This window comes from Cucumis melo, chromosome 11, assembly GCF_025177605.1.
Source record: "Cucumis melo cultivar AY chromosome 11, USDA_Cmelo_AY_1.0, whole genome shotgun sequence".
Classification (NCBI taxonomy): Eukaryota; Viridiplantae; Streptophyta; class Magnoliopsida; order Cucurbitales; family Cucurbitaceae; genus Cucumis; species Cucumis melo.
The window spans coordinates 23,175,411-23,196,172 of record NC_066867.1 but is presented as its reverse complement, the minus strand read 5'-3'; the positions used below and the strand labels follow the sequence as shown (position 1 = coordinate 23,196,172).

General features: G+C 29.2%; 1 protein-coding gene and 1 long non-coding RNA gene across 2 annotated transcripts; both read right to left on the bottom strand.

The window, feature by feature from the left end:
* Positions 1–13,632: 13,632 nt before the first annotated feature.
* LOC103496350 (ethylene-responsive transcription factor 3-like) lies at positions 13,633–14,960 on the bottom strand. The gene is made up of 2 exons (XM_008458178.3): positions 14,800–14,960; positions 13,633–14,709 (listed from the first exon to the last, which is right to left on the bottom strand). Exon 2 carries the CDS (start codon positions 14,687–14,689, stop codon positions 14,030–14,032), a length of 660 nt encoding a protein of 219 aa, XP_008456400.1. The 5' UTR covers positions 14,690–14,709; positions 14,800–14,960; the 3' UTR covers positions 13,633–14,029.
* A 2,330-nt stretch (positions 14,961–17,290) lies between these two features.
* On the bottom strand, positions 17,291–18,433 carry LOC127144062 (uncharacterized). Its single transcript, XR_007815681.1, has 2 exons — positions 18,290–18,433; positions 17,291–17,642 (listed from the first exon to the last, which is right to left on the bottom strand). It is a non-coding gene; the product is annotated as an uncharacterized LOC127144062 (long non-coding RNA).
* Positions 18,434–20,762: the final 2,329 nt, after the last annotated feature.

Below are 20,762 nucleotides of genomic sequence, written 5' to 3'. Positions count from 1 at the left end.
ATATAATTATTTAAGGAAAAGATAGTTGTGTTTTGGAGAAAGGATATTTATTAAAAGAGAAAAAGTAAAATAATTATATTTAGGGAAAATATAATTATTTGTAAAAGGATAATTAATTACTTTGGAGAAAGATAAACAATAATTAATTATTTGTAAAAGGATAATTACTTTGGAGAAAGATAAACAATAATTAATTATTGTAGAAGATAATTAATTACTTTGGAAAAAGATAAATAATAATTAATTATTGTGGAAGATAATTAATTATTTTGGGTAAAGATAAATAATAATTAATTATTGTGGAAGATAATTAATTATTTTGGAGCAAGATAAATAATAATTAATTATTGTGGAAGATAATTAATTATTCTGCAGAAAGATAAATCTTGATTCTGGAGTGAAGTTGTTATGGTTGGGTTAAGATAATTCATGTTGGAAGTTAAAAGTGATTTATTGGAAAAAATTTGATTGATTAAAAGAATTGAGGATTTAAGTTAATTTGAGATTTTGGAGGGAAAAGTTAGTTTTGGTGGAATTGTAATTAATTGAGTATATATATATGGATATATATATTTAATTAATAATTTGGAAAAGTGTAGTTAATTATATTATGGAATATAATTATATTTATTTGGAAAAGAAAATAATCTATGAAGAGAGATGGTTGATTTTGATTGGACGAAAAAGATATATATTTATAAGAGAGAATAATGGTTTAAATAAATATATATTTATTGTAGATTTTGGTGAGAGAAAAATAATAATAATAAAGAAGTATTATTATTATTAATAATGGTTATAAATGCCTAAGATTAAAGCATTTATTTAGGAAAGATAATGAGAATAAAGATATATGTATATTTTTTTGGTATTATATATATATATATCCTAAAAGAAAAAGGAAAAGGAAAAGGAAAAGGAAATAATAATAATAATAATTATTATTGTTATTATTTGGGTCTATAAATAGCATTGGAATGCTTAAGATGGAAATAAAGAAAAAAGAAAAAAGTTCTTTATCTTCTTCTCTAAGATAACCCTCTGCAGCTTGAGGATTTAAAGTGATGAATTTTTCCATCAAGGATAAGAGAATTTTTCAACCTTCATTTGAGTAACCTTGGTAAGCCAAAGAAATTAAATTAATATTTTATTAATTAATTTTGGATCTATTTGAGGTTTCTTTAAAGGTTCAATTGGCTAAACTTTTTAAGATTTAAATCTTGGATTTTTCCCAATCAAAGTTGAATTGGTTTCAACCCTTTTTTTAGAAAGTTAATTAATTTGGGAGAATTTTTTGGATGTTAGCCAATTGCTAATTTCATTTAATTAAGATACTAAGTTTTCCTTTTATGATTAGGATCAAGTTAATTGGAGAATTTTTACTGTCAACTAGGGAGTACCTTGTTTGGCTAAAATCTCCAGATAAGAGATTCTCCTACTAGACCTTCGAACTGAATTCAAGAGACCGCATGTAATTATGATTATGCATTGATGGTAGCTAAAATGCATAACTTGATGCTACTGATAATGACTGTCATTGTATTGATGTTGGTGATGATGACTGAGATTATTATGTTGATGATTGATGATGATGACTGATGTTATGTTAATGACTGGTAGATTGATGTTGATGATTGTTAATGCATGATATATTAATTACATGATTAAGGACGTTAAGATTAATACTCATGCCATGTTATGATGTTATGTTATGCTACATGCTATGGATATGGTGTTCTGTTAACTTTGTCTATTAAAGTCGTACCTGCATGGGTGTCCTTCGGGATCACCACCTATTTAGGACTGTGTGGTCCGACGGGACGCCAGTCTAGCATGTATATAGATATGATTCGAGTGATTCGACGGGGTCCTCGCATCCCGATTGTCTTAGTGTTACCTCCGGGTTCACTACAGACCAGCATGTCCTAGGTGCTCCCCCGGGACACCGAAGACCAGATTTTCGTTCTTACGGGAGCGCATGTTGCACGTGTTCGGGAACGTGCCAGAGATTGGGTACCATTTTCAGGACTCTAATGGGAAGTTAACAGACACCCAGCGGGACTAGTAGTAGGTCCCTTACTGAGTATATGTTTATACTCACTCTTTCTATGTTTAACATTTCAGGCGAAGGTAAAGGTAGAGGAAAGCTGGCGAGCGATAGAGAAGGATCCGTGACATGTCATATGGGGACTCAGTTTTGCTTCCGCGTTTATGTTTCAGTGTTTTAATATTCCATTTTTAATGAAAATTTATTCTTCCCTCGTTTCAAAAAAGTGTCTCTTGTCATTGTTTCTTTTTAGTAATGACCTCAGCTTAGTACAAAGAGTTGGGTCGCTACAAAAATCATTCTAAAGCTATTTAAAAAACAAATTTAATAAGTTTTATAGCAACTACACCCATTTCAGATCCCCAAGACTAGCCTCAAGGTGCCAAGCTTCGATTGTAGCTTTCAACGAGAAACCCTTAGTCCCAATTTCTGACTTGAAAAGACTCTAAAACGATTAAGGATTACAGATCACGTAAGGGAAGGGGAAGAGGAGAGAAGGAGCTCGACCCCTTCTTTCTTTTGATCTTGCTTTAGCCTGATTTCACCAAATTTGCTTCATGTCAAATCTCTCTCCACGTACAATCTATTTTAAATTTATCGAACACTGGTAAGGTGATAGGATTTTTTGCAAACTGTAAACTGATTTTGAAACACATTAGTTTGCCAACTATGACCGGATTTTTGAAACACATCATTTTGCAAACTTAGATATTGTGTTAAGAATATTTAACCAAATCTTTCCTATATCCATGTAATCTCTATCTGTAATATCTTAGTATGTTATATCCTAACTAAACCTTTATGTATTTATTTCTTAAAATTATATCCTAACTAGACATTTATCTCTCTTTTATAAAGTCTTTAAAAAAATATAACAAAACGGCAAAATATTTACACTATTGAACAATTTTGAAAACGAAAAAAAGCTTACGATGGATAGCCCTTTTTCAATTATATGGCTTAATTTGACTACACGATCGTTTAGATTTATTCATTTAGATTTGGATCCAAATCTAAACGATTTATTTTTTCAATTCTATTGTTTAATTTAGTTACATGACCGTGTTACATGTTTAGATTTGGGTAGCCAAATGTAAACATTTTTTTTTTCAAAAATTGGTACACGATCATTTAGATTTGGCTAAACAAATTTTTTCAAAATTCTTTTGCTACACTATCATTTAAATTTGTTTATCCGATCATTTATTTTTTCAATATTCCCTGTACACGATTGTTTAGATCGTTTGTTTTTTTATTGATAGTTTAGATTTAGCTGCTATAAAGGATTTTTTTTAAGATTTTTTATACACGATTCTTCAAATTTTACTATTTTTTTACATGATCGTTTAGATTTGGATGTAAAAAAAAGAGGAAGAGAAAAAATATGATGGAAAGAAATCGTACAGTAAAAAAAAGAAAAAAAGACGATAGAAACAAATCGCAGCCAAGGAAAAGAAAGTCGGAAGGGCAAATCTAGAATATTTAGACATGACGTAAATATTTTACTGGTTTATTATATTAATGAAAATTTCCATTTGGAACATATATATACATTTAATAAAATTCAAAATATCATATTCCTTTTTATTATTTTAAACTTGTATTAAATTAATTATATTTATCTTTAATAAATTTATATTTAATTGTTTTAAAAATTAATCAACTTTATAAAAGAGTAAATATTTGGTTGTTACTTTACCTATTTTAAACCTGCTTTATTAGATTAAGTTTTATTTATCTAAAATATCAAAAGAATTTTTTCCATTCATCTAAATGCTTTGATTAGTTTGGAAACCAACATATTTCTTGACTAAAGTTTAAACTAGTAGTAAAATTTTCATTTTTTTTTTCATTTTTATAATCGAAGATTTTATCTACTTTTTCAATTTTTTTCTACTTTGATATGGCCCTACAACAAATAAGTTTATTTTTTTATGGTAAATGGAATGAAAGTTTACAATATCACGATTATCGTTTTGTTTACATCTCATCCGAGTAAGCAACCCTCTTTCAATCTTGTCTCGTTTGACGGTTTACTGGCTTGGCTGCAATAATTCTAATCTTATTAGTATTGTTGAAGATAAAGATGTCTTATGACTTATGTTGGTTTTTATCAAAGTTCCCTTAAAATGATTTAGGGGGCGACGTGAAGAATAACAAAAAATAATCTTTATTTTGAAAACATAGCAATTTTTTATTTTAATTATAAAAATCTCAAAAAATGGAAATTTTGAATAAAAATTTGTTACAAAAAAGACTTAAATGCACATTCTCTAGTAAAAATCTCATTTTCTAAAATAAAACCATTGTGAAAACAAAAATACATCGTAAGTAAGTGGCACATCTCAAAATAAACATCAAATCAAAACCTTTTTATTTTTTCCCTAAAACAAAACCCAAAATTTCAATAAAAAAAGTTCAAATCCCTCAACGACCACCGTCAATCAACTTTAGGTTGCTATTGACGAACTTGAAGAACATTAATAAGACAATATAAATATCAATTATATTGATCTAAGATGATATATTATACAAATAGTATTATTCATGCATTTATCAAATATGGTTTATTTCTAGAAATTTCAAATTATCAAATAAACTTAATTTACATGCTTCTTTTTGTATTAATATATACATATGTACATATATATATATATATACGTATATATTTCTAAAATAACCCATTAGATTGCAGTTGTGTAATTAAGCATATTTGTATAGGCTATGTGTACAAACTCCTAATTAAATATACACTTTTTTTTTGTTGGTTAGCTAACTTGAAGACCAAGTAAACTCAAAATAAAAATGTTGGAAACAACTCAGCAGTAAAAAAATTAAAATTTTATGATTTCATTTAAATCTTATATCGGTACTTAAACTTTCTATATTATTCTAATTTGGTCTCTAAATTTAAACAAAAAAAACATATATTTTAGTTCTTGAACTTCTTTTTAAAAAAATTATTTTGGTCTCCGTTGTTAAGATTCAATTAACTTTTTAATAGAATAGTATTTGTGACTTCTATATTTAGATGATTAGGCTCTAGATTCATTATATTACTTAAATGGACAAAAAACCAATAAATCTTGCTAAATTATTTCATAAATCTTTTATGCAACATAGAAACATAATCAACAAATTTATCAAATAAACCCAAAAGCTAATTTTGTTTTTAGTTATTCGATAAAACGTCAATTCTTCCTTTAGCCTTCAGTTAAAAAGTAAAACCTAGATTTTTAAGAGTGTTTATCTTATTTGGCAACCTAAATATCCACATATAGAAGCCACCTCATCATTCCGTTAAACCGTTAATGAACTTCTAACCATAAGACCAAAACATGCTATTTTTAAAAGTTCAAAGATTAAAATAAACATTTTTACAAGTTTATGGATCAAAATAGAACAAAATGCAAAGTTTATGAACAAATATAGAATTTAAACAAAAAAATTATAATTTTTCAATAATTGAATTTAGGATTAAAATGCTAGTTTATTTCAATTTGAGGTTAGCATATTATGATAAGAAAAAAAAATAACCGTCACTTTTTATTATTTTTGGAGTGAGAAAAGTCTATGATATTTTATTTCAAAACCGAGTAAAAACAAAATATCAAATTATTAAATAATAAATCAAATATAATCATAATTTTAGTTAAATCTCTATTCAAAATAATAATAAAAAAAATGAATATTCTTCTAAGTTTTTATTCATTTTAAATTTAAGTACATTAAAATAATCAAAGTGACAAATTTAAACTAATCTAAAATCTAACGCACCATTCAATAAAAAAAAATATTTCAAAAACCCAAGATTTAAAATCTACACTTTATTTAGGGGCTTCTCGAGTTTGTACTTCAATCACAATTTTTTTAAGCTCATGCTACTTAAATCTTCCGATCTAACCCAACTTCAGGCTTAACACTTCACGTTTCGACACCAAACACTCATTTATGTCATTTTAGGATTGTTTACTTTCATTAAGCATCCTATATTAAAGCACTTTAAATTTGGAGAAAAGGATCACTTCGCTTTTCTTTTGGTACAAAAAAAGTTGAAATATTTTAATTATCTAGTTAGCATATATAAATGTCAATTGAGTTATGTTTTATTCAATGAACTGCTTAGTATTATTATCTAATCTTTTGAGATTTGAAATTTCATTTATATTGTTTTCCTACCCTTTTGTTTTTTAAAAATAATTAATAAACATTATTTCTACCCTTTTATTTCTTTGTTTTGTAATCTACATTTAGAAGTGCATTTAAGAACTAAACCCTTATTTTACCAACTAAAAACACACCTTTTAAGTGATTAATTTTTAAACTTAGCTAAAAATTAATAATGGAAATTATGGTAAAAAAAAGTTATAAAACATGCACAAACTTCAAAAATTTAAAAAGAAAAAAAATGAAATAGTAATCAAAAATGGGTTTAATATAACCATATTAAAATTCAGAGAATAAATAGACATCAACGTCAAAGTTCATCAACTTCAAAAAAACTCATTTGATTAAGGCATATAAATCTTAGAGCATTCAAACAATTTAATGACCGAAAGGTACCTGATCAACCCAATTTAATCTTAGGTTGGTTAATCAACTTATTTGTGTTTGTTTAGGTTCAATAGTAAGTAAAAATTCCACTGTTTAGTTAGTTGTTGGATTTGCTTAAAACTAGCTATAAATCATCCAAACTTATTAGTAATTTTAAAAAATATTCTTTTTGTTTACAATACAATTGTATATAAAAAATTTGTTTTAAATGACAAAATTGGTAGAAGCATTTTAACATATGCCAAAATGTCACAGTCTATCAATATTAAACAATGATAAAGAGTAATAGACATATATCAATATATCTATTAGATGATATTAGTCTATTAGTGTTGGTGATAGATATTGTCATTTTGTTATATTAATAAACATTTTACTTCATTTCGATGTATTTAAAAACAATAATTAAATATACGTATTTTTTTATTAAATTTTTTTGGCTTATTTACTTCTCTAATACCCTTTTAAAAAGAATTTGAAGTATATGAAATGCAAGTTAGAATATTTGAAAATTTTGCTCAATAATAGAAAACAAATAGGTGTATTTTAAAAAAAAAAATATAACAAATTGTTAAAATATTTATACTGTATAAAATAATTTTGAAAATGAAAAAAGCTCATAAGCCCATAAGGTCACGATGAAAAATATCAAAAATAGCCCGTAATATATTTGGTATAAGATCGTTTATATTCGACTATTGTTTGGTACACGATCGTTTAGATTTGGGATAGTCAAATCTAAACAATCTGATTTTAAGATTCTTTGTTCGTTTAATTTGGTTACACGATTATTTAGATTTGGTACACGATTGTATAGATTTGGTTATACGATCGTTTAGATTTGGCTAAGCGATTTTTTCAAGATTCTTCTGGTACACGATCGTTTAGATTTGGCTACCCAAATTTAAACTATGTTTTCTTTAAATATTTTATATTTAGTATATGATTTTGAACAATCAAATAACAGTTTGAAGGAAAAAAAATTAAAAAATAGATTTTTATATTTGGTGCACGATCTTGAACCAAATAACAGTTTACAAAATTGAAAAAAAAAAAAAAAGAAGAGGGGGAGAAGAAAGATGATGGAAAGAAAAAAAATCGCACAATAGAAAAAGAAGAAAGACAATGAAAATGAACGTCAAACCTGAGATATTTTAAAAAATGATCATCTTCATGGCTTTTTCATTTTGGACCGTAAATATTTTGACCATTTATTATATTTATGAAAATTTTCCAAATAAATAAATAGACGCTTTACTTAATACCGTTTCATATTAAAAAAAGAAAAACAAAAAATTCAATAACACAAATAATACGATCCAAAAATTTTATAGTTGAGTTTGGTTGAGTTCTTTTTTTAATAAGGGCTGTTCGAGTTAAATTAAAGTTGAATTAGTTAAAAAAAGTATATCAACCCACAAATTGACCCTCCTAATAGACGGTGGATCAATAAATTTGAATCCTCATTTCATACATATTTTTTTTTAACTATGACAAATAGTAAATGAATAAAAAAAATGATCGTGAATGATAAAACTATCAAAAAGTTTACAAATATAGTAAAATTTCAAAATTTACCGTTAATGATAGACAATAACAGATATATTTACCAATGACACTGATAATCATTGATTTAAGTCTATTTAGTTTGCATCTTTGGTAGATTATGAAATATTTATAAAATTTTAATATATTTTATAAATATTTCAATTTATTTTATTATATATATTTGAAAACCATGTAAGAATTAAATTATCTATTTTTAACTAATATAAATTCAATTAAAGTCTAGCTCGTATGGGAGATACATGTTAAGAACAAACATGGTTTGTTCATCTAAAATCTCAATCAACATTTATACAATTAAACAAGATAACACAAAAGTTTTTTCAAACACAATATCACACCCTACTACTAATTTCAGTAATAAAACCAATATTAAAATTTATAATTTCATCACTTATCTTTCCATTTTCTACCTTTTCATTATCCTCAAATGACACGACATCACCTAAAAAAAGACCTTTCGTATACTTTTCAAAATGACTACGAATTTGTATCAATATTCAAAATAAGTTCTTTCTCTTCGTCTTAACCTTACAAATTAATTGATAATATCTTTAAAAGAAAACCATAAAAAATGATATATTTCAAATTTTCTTTTTTTAGTTTTTAGTGTAATTCTTTTAAATGATAAAATTGACTATATTTATAAATATTTGTATCAATTTTGCTATATTTGAAAGCAATCTTTTATTTAATTAATTAGATAGATTTTTAAATACCTATAAATTCTTGAGTTATAAAGGAAAACATACTAATAATGGTCGATAGTTAAAAAAAAAAAGAAAAAACTCTAAATTATTGAAGCTTATGTAATAAGCTGACTTAAACTTAACCGGATTGGTCAAAGTATTAGTAATTTACTTCAATTGTAACTTCAACTCATATTTTTTTACTTCAATTAAAAGATATATTCTGCATAAAAATCAAAATTAGAATATTATTGTAAATAAAAAAAATGTTAAAAATATCTACAAATTATAACAAATTTCATATTCTATAAATATGACTAGAAATCTATTTATATTAATCTATTATTGATAATATCTTAAATATGGCTTGATTTTGTAAATATTTTGGTTCATTTTTTTGTATTTAAAAAATGCCCCACAAAATAATATATTAATCAAAATTCGAAGAATATTATAAATTTATTTTAAAATTGGAGGTTTGTGTGTTACTTGATCTATGAATATGAAAAGTATTTAGTCGGTTCTTCATCCCTTAGTCATGGGACTATGCTACATGGTCCTTAGCCGCTGGCTGGCTCGACCACATTCCCTACGTTAGGGATTGGCAGCAAGACCTTCATGCCATGCCATGCCAATTGGTTCCATATGAAGTCATCCTTTCTTTCTTTATCTTTATAAAGCTCTTCTGAGCTTAGACCTCTTTCTTTACTTTCGCGCGACTGGAGATTTATCTAATATTCAATTTAGCATCTAATAATTCCTCAACTTAAAAAATGTCTAGTAGATCATTAAACTTTTAATTTTGTGTCTTTTTAGGTTACGATATATTAAAAAATTTAAAAATTAATCAATGTAGCATATAATGACAACATAAATAAATTTAACATTGTTTCTACTAGACTTGTGATCTTTTTGTAAAAGAATAATATCAAATAGGCTATGAACCTTGTAAAAGTAAAATGGAAAGTTTAACAATAGATTACACTTTCTTAAAATTTAAGAATTTATCAGTCATAATGGAAAAATCATTATATATTTAACATTTTTAAAAATTTGAAAAACAAAATAGACATTGTTGAGGATTGTTCAAGACAAGATCTAAATACAAGATTTTTGAGAGGTGGAATGAGGAAATGCATATCTCCAGGAAACATCATAGAGTCTGACTTCAAGCCAACCGAACGAGCTCAATGTTGAAAGCTCCACTCCTCGAAACCCACAATCTTTACAACACCACCAGTGTTACAAGTAACTCATTCATGTATCAAGGAAGGGCAACTTTGATTCCTACAACTATCCTCATTCTATCGTCTTATTCGAATGTTAGAAGGACCTATAAAAAGCCTAATTCAACAATTCCGGTTCGAAAATATCTTACCTAGGTAATCTTGAAAAGTGGGACCAAACCAATAAAAGTGGATCGAAAAATCACATTTGAAAGAATCTACAATATCTAAAAAAAAAAAAAAAAAAAAAAAGAAGATGAGATCCTATCAAAATACATACATATCAAACAAGATTAGAAACCTTTATAAATTCTAATTTAACAAAAAAAACTAAATAAAAGAGTGTTGAAAGAAAGACACAAATAAAAAAGAAAGAAAGAAAGAAATGAAAGCGAAAATGAAAAGAATAATATAGTTAGGTGGTATAGGGAAGAAAGGATGGTGGGATTTTGGCGATATTCATCCACCAAACAGTCAGAATTGGAGGTTGCAAATTCAAAAAAAGAAAAAAAAATTGTGGTGGATGGAGAAGAGAGAAAAGGGAATAATAATTGGTGTAGGTTTGAAGGAAAGATGTAAAGCACCAACGGCCGAGCAAAGCCATGCACCTACCTCCTCTTCCTTCTTCCTTAAATTTTAACATTTCTATTAACACTAAACTAAACTAAATACTATTTCTATTGATTATTTGACACGTGATATTTTTTATTTTTATGAATCAGTCAAAACAATTTTAATAATTAAGCATGTGGTCAATAATAAATAAATGCAATATAGAAAATTTTTGATAGACAAGAAATTTTCTCGTGACTATGTCAATTGTCAACTACCCCTCTTCTTATTCTCCCCACTCATTTCATACCTCAACACAACCCTTGCTTTTCCCACAAGCTAATGTCCACCGTCACTATTCTATTCTCCACTAAATATGTGATGTATAGATTAGTGACTCAACCATTCATCACCATTACAAAAAGTATCCATGATTTGAATTTTCACCTTATTTTTGTAATTTTTGAACTAAAAAAATTAAAAAAAAAAAATCTTTTTGATCTCTATATTTTATGTTAAGTTTTCATTTCATTCATAAATTTAAAAAGTCATGCTTCTTGTTTCGTTGTTTTAAGTGTTGTTTTAGGTTTATCTTTGATTTAATTGCAAAGACTACATAAAGTTATCTTTTTAACTTTAAAATTTGAGTTTTGTTTCAATTTGATATCTAATTTCAAGATTTACACTATTAAATTCAATCTTTTTTACCGTATATTTGAATTTAGGGCATAATTGGAAGTGGTTTTTTAGTTAGTGCTTAAAAGTAACTCCTAAATCTACTTTAATCAACCAAAATTAAATTAATATTTGATTTTGATGCATTCTTAATATAATTAATATTGACTTAATATCCATAATTTCAGATTTGTAATAATTTTGACCATTTTAGAATCATCTACGGACATCTTTGGTGTCTTTAAGAATAATATATTAATTAAATATAATATAACCACGAAAGTGAAAATTTAAATTAATTGTAATATTGATGTAAATAAAGTGAAACTTAATTAATTATTAATTTCCATGAATTAAAAAATGATTTCAAATGACAAAACTATTGAAAAATATTTATAAATATATCAAAATTTCACAATCAATCAACTATGAATATTGATAGACAACGTAGAAAGTCAATTAATATCTATCATTGATAGATTCTAAAATTTTATAATATTTATAAATTTTTAATTTATTTTACTATGAAAAGAAGTTTTTACTAAGACTAAGAAGAATATTAAATGAAAAATCGAAGCTATAAATATAAATCTTGATACCTAAGCAAATATTGAAACTAAACTAAACTTTACAACATTTTAAAACCTAAGAAATAAATTGAAATTAAATTAAATATTTAAATAGGAACATTTTGAAACAACTAAATGAAGAAATTAAAAACCTAGAGGAGAAAAAAAGAAGTATTTTTCTCAAGAAATAAAAAAAAAATACCTTTAAAAGTTTAAGTTTGTTCATGAATGTTACCAACATATTAACGAGTTATAATGAAATGGCATAAAAATCGCTTGGGCTAGTTTAAGCTAAAATCTCACGAACATTAAAATTCATAAGTAAATTTAATAAAATCAATTAAAAACTAAACCTAATCCATGAAATCTCTCCAAATAAATCAAATTAACTTTTATCATTTGAAAAGGTTAAGGCTAAAATTGGAATCTTAAAAAGTTGGGAACAAATGAATATATATATAAATATACACACACTATGACATAGCCTTAGACTAGATCTCCCTCATGTTCTGGTTGGAAGTTTGTATCATAATTGCAAACCCCAAGAGGTTTCAAAGTAAAGAAAAAGGTAAAGTGGAGAAAATTATAGCACCTGTATGATAGTTATTGGCTAGGCCTTCCTTTCAAATCAATCTCAAAGATTTTGTTCAAATTTCCACTCCACTCCATTTCCCCTAGTTTTATCTCAAGCTCTCTTAATATATTCATTCATAACAAAACTTTCATCAAATTGTTAATACATTATCGCCCCCATCTCCAATTTCTAACCTAATAACATCAAAAACAAAGATTAACAATTCCATTTTAGGCCAAAAGAAAAAGTCTGTCATATTATTTCATGTTCTAAAAAGGAAGAAAGCTTCAAATGGAAAAAAGTTAAAAGAGGGATGACGGCATGAAATTGAAGCAATATAATTGTGTTCCCTAAACCCCACCCAAGAAATTATAAATGAAGTTGCATAGCAAAAATTTAATCCAAATTACTGAAAGAAAATAAAAAGGATCTTAAAACATAAAAAGTATTAGACAAAGGATCTGAATTCAACACTCTCCGAACGAAGTGAACATTTAGATCCAAAACCCTCAATCAAAACATCACTTTTTTACTACATTACATTAACACCAAGCATCTTGCGGAGGTGAGACTGGCTTGTAGATTGTAGATGCAAACAAAACATGTAACTTTGGGAAAATTGGGGAAAACCCTCTCGAATCAGTTTATTTCCTTTTTGAACCATTTGGGTTTTTGCCAATATGAGGTGCAAGCACATGGCATTGGGAAGGAAAACTGAGCAAAGTAATGTAATTGGTGAAAGCCTCTGCCTAAAGGAGGGGGAAGAACTTGGGAAGGGTGCCTGCCTCTATTGGGTTTTGGGCACATTGAGATCAGAATCAGAAATGGTGTGGCAAGAAGAATCGAGCATCACATGTGCAATAAATGTTTCTTATCAAGAAAGAAAAGAAAAAGAAAAACCCTACAAAAAAAATCAATGTCCATTACCCACATTCAATATTTTCAAAAAGAGCCCCATTCCTCAGCCATTCAAACAAACCCATAAGCCTAAAACACTCCATTTTCTAATCCTCTGAAAAAAGTCATAAAGAAGTAAAGAACATACACACCACTACAGATCCTCAGTGCTTTACCATCAAATTTTCAGATCAAACAAAGGAAAAAACCATCATTGTATAGGGACGAATGTAATTTCATCAAAATAATAGAAATAAAAATAACAAGAGATGGGCAAGAAAACTTTTATGGCAATTAGAGAACTGCAGATTCTTTAAATTAGATGAGTAATTCTTTGTACAGAAGTAAGGATTTGATGATGTGAATCGGATCAAGAAAGGAAAATCCCAGATCAGACACACATCCAGCTTAAACGATGCTAAAAAGCTTCAATGATACAGACAACATTTTATAGCACCATGGCCGTCGAAGGGAAACCCAGTTCTAAGAAGACTAACAAAGTAAAAAAGGAAGAGTGGGAGGAGGCCGATCGAATTTCTCTTCAACTTACCACCATATTCGAAAATTCTTCAGTTTAGTGTTTTTCCCGAGAAAATAAGATAGAAAAAACAGAAGAAATGTGGAAAAAAAGGACCATTTCAAACCATGATGATATAAAGCAAACATGGTATCATCACTCATCAGAGGCATAAAGCAGTAGCTTGAAGATCATCACCGGTTAAATCCACGACGTCCATCGGAGGTGGTAAGTTAAGATCAAAGGGCAAAGCTCTACGGAAAGAAGCAAGAACACAGACCTCATCATCATCAACAACCGAGGAAGACGAATCACAGTCGCTATGACAATCATCTGGCGAAACTGGCTGAACCGGCCTCCGACGAACCATAGACAGGGACGACAAAGGGTTAGAAATCCGCGGTCCACTAAACGATTCCACGGTAGAACTCAAACTGCTAGATGTAGGCCTATTGGCCTGAACGCACTCGATCTTAGCACCAAAACCATTCGAATCGTGCAAATCAGGGGGAGATTGGTAAAAAGGAATTTGTTGTTGAATGGAAATCGTGGATGGATGTAAAGGAAAGTTAGTTTTGGCCTTGGCACCCCGAAGGGTTCGAGCGGCATTATCATAAGCCCGAGCAGCCTCTTCAGCGGAATCAAAGGTACCAAGCCAAACCCTAGTTTTCTTCCAAGGATCTCTGATTTCAGCAGCGTACCTACCCCAAGGGCGCTTACGAACGCCTCTGTAACGAATCTCTTTGAGAGGATTTTCCGGCTGAATGGTTGAATTGGGAATTTCTGTAGCTGTAAATGGATCTGAGGGTCTGCCTCGCCGCATGGATGAAAGAGGGAAAAAATCTTCGAACGGAAACGAGAAAAATTGCAAGAAATGGTAGATTGTTGAGAGAAAAAGGAAAAGTAATCGATAGATTTGAGAAAGATGATTACCGCATCGTATAGAATGGGAGGGTCAATTATGGATCGCCATTTTTGTCTCTGGTTCTTCCTTCTCCTTCTTCTTCAACCTCAAAGGGTCGGTTTTATCTCTCTCTCCGGAAATGAGAGTTGAGAGATCCGGGTTGAGGTTCATTGCTTCGTGTAATTTTCATCTATTTTAAATTAATTTAAGAAATTTAAATTAATTTAATTATTAAAAGAAAAAAAGAAAAAAGAAAAAAGAAAAAAGAAAAAAGAAAAAAGAAAAAAAAAGAAGAAGAAGAAAGGTAGGGATGGGGAAATGACGAAGATGCCATCGGGGATGTGCAAAGGATGGGCGCCAAGGCAAAAAGACAGCCATATACATATCTGTCATATACGTACACTCAACCAATAACCCTAATAGAACTCTACTTTTATTTCTCTCTCTTAATCCCTTATGATGCCCCTCGATAAAAACACCTTTTTTTAAATATATATATATATATATATATATATATATATATATAAATAAATTATCGTTTGTGAATTTCTTCTTTTTGAGACAAAAAAAAAAAAAAAAAAAAAAACAAAAACATCTTTGACTTCCCAACAAATCCTCATTAAAAAGAGGGTTAAATTGTAAATTTGAAAACATAATTTGAAGAAATTTAAAGTTGAGTCACTATATCTAAAAAAATGATAGTATTTTTGTCCTACTATATAGTTTGATAAAATTAATTCCTGAGAATAATTCCTATCATATGAATTATTTGTTAGGTTTATCAAATAATAATAATAATAAAATTCTTAGTTTGAAACTAAATCTTAATCTTAGTTGTTTTTCCACACACAAAATTATAATTTCAATGACCTATTACTAATTAAATTGAAAATTTAAAGACATGTTAAACATTAAATTGAAAGTTTATGTCTTAACCCGCAAAACATAAATTTAGAGTAAACTTTTAAAGTTTAAGTACTCAACTCATAATTTAACTATTAGAAAATAAAGGGTATAACATGATAAGACACTTTCTAATACTTGAATCCCTTTTAAGTCCTAAAGAGCATACTTCTTCTTTTTCTTCTTTTTTTTGGATACTTCTTTTTTCCGGGCAAGAATATACAAACCAAAATTTAACCAAACTACTTCTCGAATGCTTTATTACTGATTTGTGAGAGAAAAATATTTGGAAAAATATCATTTTACTAACAACGAGATTTATAGCCACATGGTAGTGTCGTGACGTTGTACATTGCTACAACACTATAAGAACCCTGCAATGCATCACCTACACAATATTCACCCATATCGACTTATTTTTCACATCTTTTTGCCTTAAGACAAAGTTTGACCTTCACTGAGGGTATATTGGTCATTTTGCACACAAAATTGCTTGTTCCATTTTAAATGCTTGATTCCCTGAGATTAAAAAGCATTAATGATCACAAATTAAACATAAGCTAACTAAACCCTTAGCCTAAAAAAGAACTTTGGGAGAAAGCTCTATCTCTTTGAAATTGACTTGCAATCCCTTCTGATCACACGTCTATTATGATCTCGAACTATCCCACCTAACTCCTCTGATACTTTCGTTTTGACCAGGCTACATCCAGCTTTTAGTTGTTAATAATCGAGGGGAACTATGGAGAAGGAGGAGAAGCAGAGAGAGAGTCACACATATGAAATTAATCCTCTTGAGGGCAATACTAGAAAATCTCTTTTTAAGACAAATATCGTTTTTCAGATTATGAAGACTATGTAGGATTATCATTGTCATTCTAACTCTTGCCTCGAATAAGATCGATGATCGCAACGCCTCACATAAATCAAAATAAAATCATTTCTCTTTGCCAAAATCAGTTGACTTACCATATATGTATATTATTTCAATAATAAATTAACAAGATTTTGGCTAATTTAGTTGTTTTCTTATTTTATCTTTTCTTTGCATATTTAACTTTATACATCTTCATGGTAAATCATTAAAAAAATACTCAATAAAAATATACACATGCACATGGTATCATAGATCCATTGGGGTTTTATTTGCTTATCATCATCCACTGTTATATACTTAATCCATCATTGCACTCTCCTTATTGCTTACATTATTCTATTTCACACACTTTCCTAGCATGTTGCTTTCTTGCATCTACTGCTGTCATTTGTGGATTCCTCATCAGCATGCCTACCATTGATACCCAGATCTTGTTCACTCGTGGGTTTCTCACTTCAAATGTCATGCCTCGCGTTATCTTCAAATCCACAACTTGTTATCTCACTTCAAATGTCATGCCTAGACATCCAACGGACATCTCTTTGTGAGATAACAAGTTGAATGCCTAATAAGCGGAATTCTCACTGCTCCATCATAGAGTTCCAAATTGAACTCGGAAGATCCTTTCAATCTTAACGCAATGCGAACAATTTAACTTAAACGCCTAGCTTTCAATTCTTAACTCAACTTCTAAGCGATAAGCACCAAACAAAAACAAATGTAACACAGTAGAAAGATAATAATATGAAAAACACACTCCAATTTTATTATTTGGTTACACTTTACAAATACATCTCTTCCTCGCAAGCCACTTAGATGAAACCTAAATCCTAAACTCCACGTCTTCCTTCACCCACTAAATTGCTACTCTTTGCGCCAAGGTGTTTAAGAGTATAAGAACCCCTTTCTTATCCTTCTCCTTGCTCACCTATCAATTCATCTCCAAGACAAGACTCAACCTACGCACAAAGCTGTGCTGCAGCATCCCTTGGACATAATAACTTTAAACCATTCGAAGACGAATAATTTGATCAGCTTTTCCGCACCATAACTCATCTTACCTCCTCTTACTTGGTCTCAACGCCTAATGACCTGAAGAAGGAAAACTTAAACACCTAAGTCAAATACTTAGTGAGTAAGGATTTTAGAACAACCTTTTTGGGAATACAAGTCAAGCACAAAACATTTTCTTTTCTCAAACGGGTCTTCTAACACCTCATTTTGTAAAATCAAAGAAATCTCACGTTAGCTCCTTTTATTCCTTTCCACCAAGAACATGAATCATTCATATCACTAAGCCTACAGCGATTTACTCTCGTCAGTATCTTGCGATTAAGCTACTATGATGTTCGCTCCATTTACAGCCTTTGGGAAGTTTCATGATTCACTTCTTTCTTATTGCATCGACCGTCCACATGACACCATTCACATTATGTGCACATCGCATAAGCATTGCTTACTTGATAGGAATAAGGCAATGGTTTGCATGCATTCACCGTAATCATCACATAGAAAGCAATCATTTTCTATTTTCAAAGAACAACAATAAATAATAACACAGAGATACAAAATGCGTTATGCATAACTCAAACTCATAAGAGTCAATTATGAAAACATTTACGAAACATTAGCTTTATAAATCATCCTCATAGGAGTGTTAAGAAAGATCACCCACATAGGAGTGTTTAGTTTAAGAAAGTCGCTCACGCAAGAGTGTAGAGCTTAAAAAAGTCACTCACGAAGCTTTTGGACCTTTCCTTCCACGAGCATTTCTCCTCGCCTAGGATTCTCCTAGTAGAAACTCAACTCTTCACGCCCTCTTAAGAACTTCCAAATAAGAATAACTCTCTTAGATCTTTGCTCCTATTTATACTATGCCTTTGTGACTGGTTACTTTCTTTACCCACCAATTCAAAACTATAACTTTACACATGTCACTTTACCGTTTGTGGCATTATGTAGCCAAACCAAGCTTGACACCTAAGCCGATGGTCAATCTCTTGATTTGACATTCGCTCAAGACAAAAATCTTATCATCTTGGAAAGCCAAACTTTTCCTTGTCTTATCTTCTCGGGAAGCTACATTTCTTTTTTTGCCTATTCGTTCCTCGCGACAGGCTACAATCCACCTACTACTTTTCTAACTTCTCTTTGCATCATTTCTCCCAATCGTCTAACTCTTCCCGCAATAGGATTTCTTTGTCGCCCCAACTTTTTCTCCATCACCTCCTCTCAATGCATCTTCCTTCCCTTTGAATTTTTATCTTTAGAACGATCATTCCTTTCAATTTGGAAGGATCACCTCACTTCTCGACACCTTTCTTCTTCAATAAGACTCCCTTTGTCAGATTTGGCCTCACATCAGACCTTTCGATTCTATGTTTTGTGTCCTCATTTAAAACTCAAGATGATCGAATCTACCATGAGTTTTTTATGTACTTCATGCCTCCGTTCAAATCTCACACCATGAGGTTCTCTACTCATATGTAAAACAAAAGCCCCCTATTATAGGTTTCTTTATTCAAACCCACTTAGCACTATGGTCACTTCTTACTTGTGGGTTCTAGTTTCACATTTTGTTCAAAACAATTTCGTTCACTTCGTAGTAATGGGTTTTAGTTTCACATTTGGTTCAAGACTATTTCACTTTAGTTAGACTCGTTTGGTTCACCTACCTAATTGATTTTGTTGTTTAGTTCTTGCTTTTAATAACAACCACTTATTAGTCTTCTTTTTTCACAAGCTGTCACAAATATGATCACATTTTCACTCATGGTCCTAAAATTGAGTGCACTATTGTCACAAATATCGTCACATTTTGAAAAATTGTTCCATTCATCCATCTAGAGGTGAATATCAATCGAGGGGCCAATTTTCAACAAAAATTAGTCACGAAACTAACCTAATTGGTTTATTATATTGGAAAGCCGAATCCCTCGAACCTTTAAACAAAATTGATTGGCCGAATCGTTTCCTAGTTCTAGCGATTCGGCGCAATCGACCAAGCTTCTCTCTATTTTTTGTTTAAAAAGTAGTTCAAAAAGGCAAAGAAGATGTAAAACTTACGGGGTAGAGAAAACATATTTCAATAAGTCTATTGACCAGTATAAAACTTGTTTGTTGCAAAAGGCTATTCTCAAGATTGTGACATTGAATGATATTGGTTCATAGTTTTTTAGTTGTTTCAATTGCCAAATAGTGGACCATTGCCAAGTTTGAACATTAAAAATACATTTCTTAACTACACACAATCTGAGGATAAGTTATATAAAACTACCACCTAGTACCTCTCATCCACCCCAAAAAGTATGTCTTCTCCACCGAGAAATATATGGTCTAAACAAGGCACGACGAGCCTGGTTTCTCATATTAAATTTTTATATCAATTTAGGTTTACATCAAGTCCCCATCTTCATGATTTTTTTTACCATATAATGAAAATGTTGATTCACTTCATGTCAATGTTATTTATTGAGGTTATTGAAAGTTAGTTCCAATATTTTAGTTTGATTGAAATTTTTTAATTTAAAGTCAGCATTTGTAGCGAAGTTTGAATTAATAAAAGCATTTCAATGTTTTTTTTTTATAAAAGTTTTGATAGAAAATGAAATTCAAAGCTGGATATGAAAATTGTTCATTGAATATTTTTCTTCATCCTTTTTCTACTTTTTCAAAATGTTTTTAGATAAAGGATCATGTGATAGTTTAAAAAGAAGTGAGATTTAACGTTATATCATAAGATGTCCGCAAAAAATCGAAGACGTTTATCCTAAGAGTTGATAGTTTGAATGAAAATTGTTTGTAATTAATTGCTTCCACTAATTTAAGTTGTAAGGAAACAGTGACGCAATGGATAAATTATTATAGTCTTGAATTATTATAGTTGGATTATAATAATTTGTGTTTGAAGTGTAGATAATTTTAGTTTGAGTTATATAATAGTATATGTATGGGGTGTAGACTATTTTAGTTTTAGAAAGAAATAGTAAACACTTTAACAAAGAATAAAAAATGTGATGAATGTAAGATGGTTAAAAACCGTAACAAATAGTAAATATCGTAGCAAATTGAAGGTTTTGAAATAATGTTTATTGTAGTTAATTGATGACTTTTGAATATCATTTACTGTAGTAAGATATCATTGTTATTATAGTCTTAAATAATCATTGTCCTAATAAAATCTCCTTATGACGATTGTGTTTTTGTATTTTT

Excerpts from the sequence above, each read along its gene's own strand:
- LOC103496350 (XM_008458178.3), bottom strand. The coding sequence starts at position 14,689 with ATGCGGCGAGGCAGACCCTCAGATCCATTTACAGCTACAGAAATTCCC.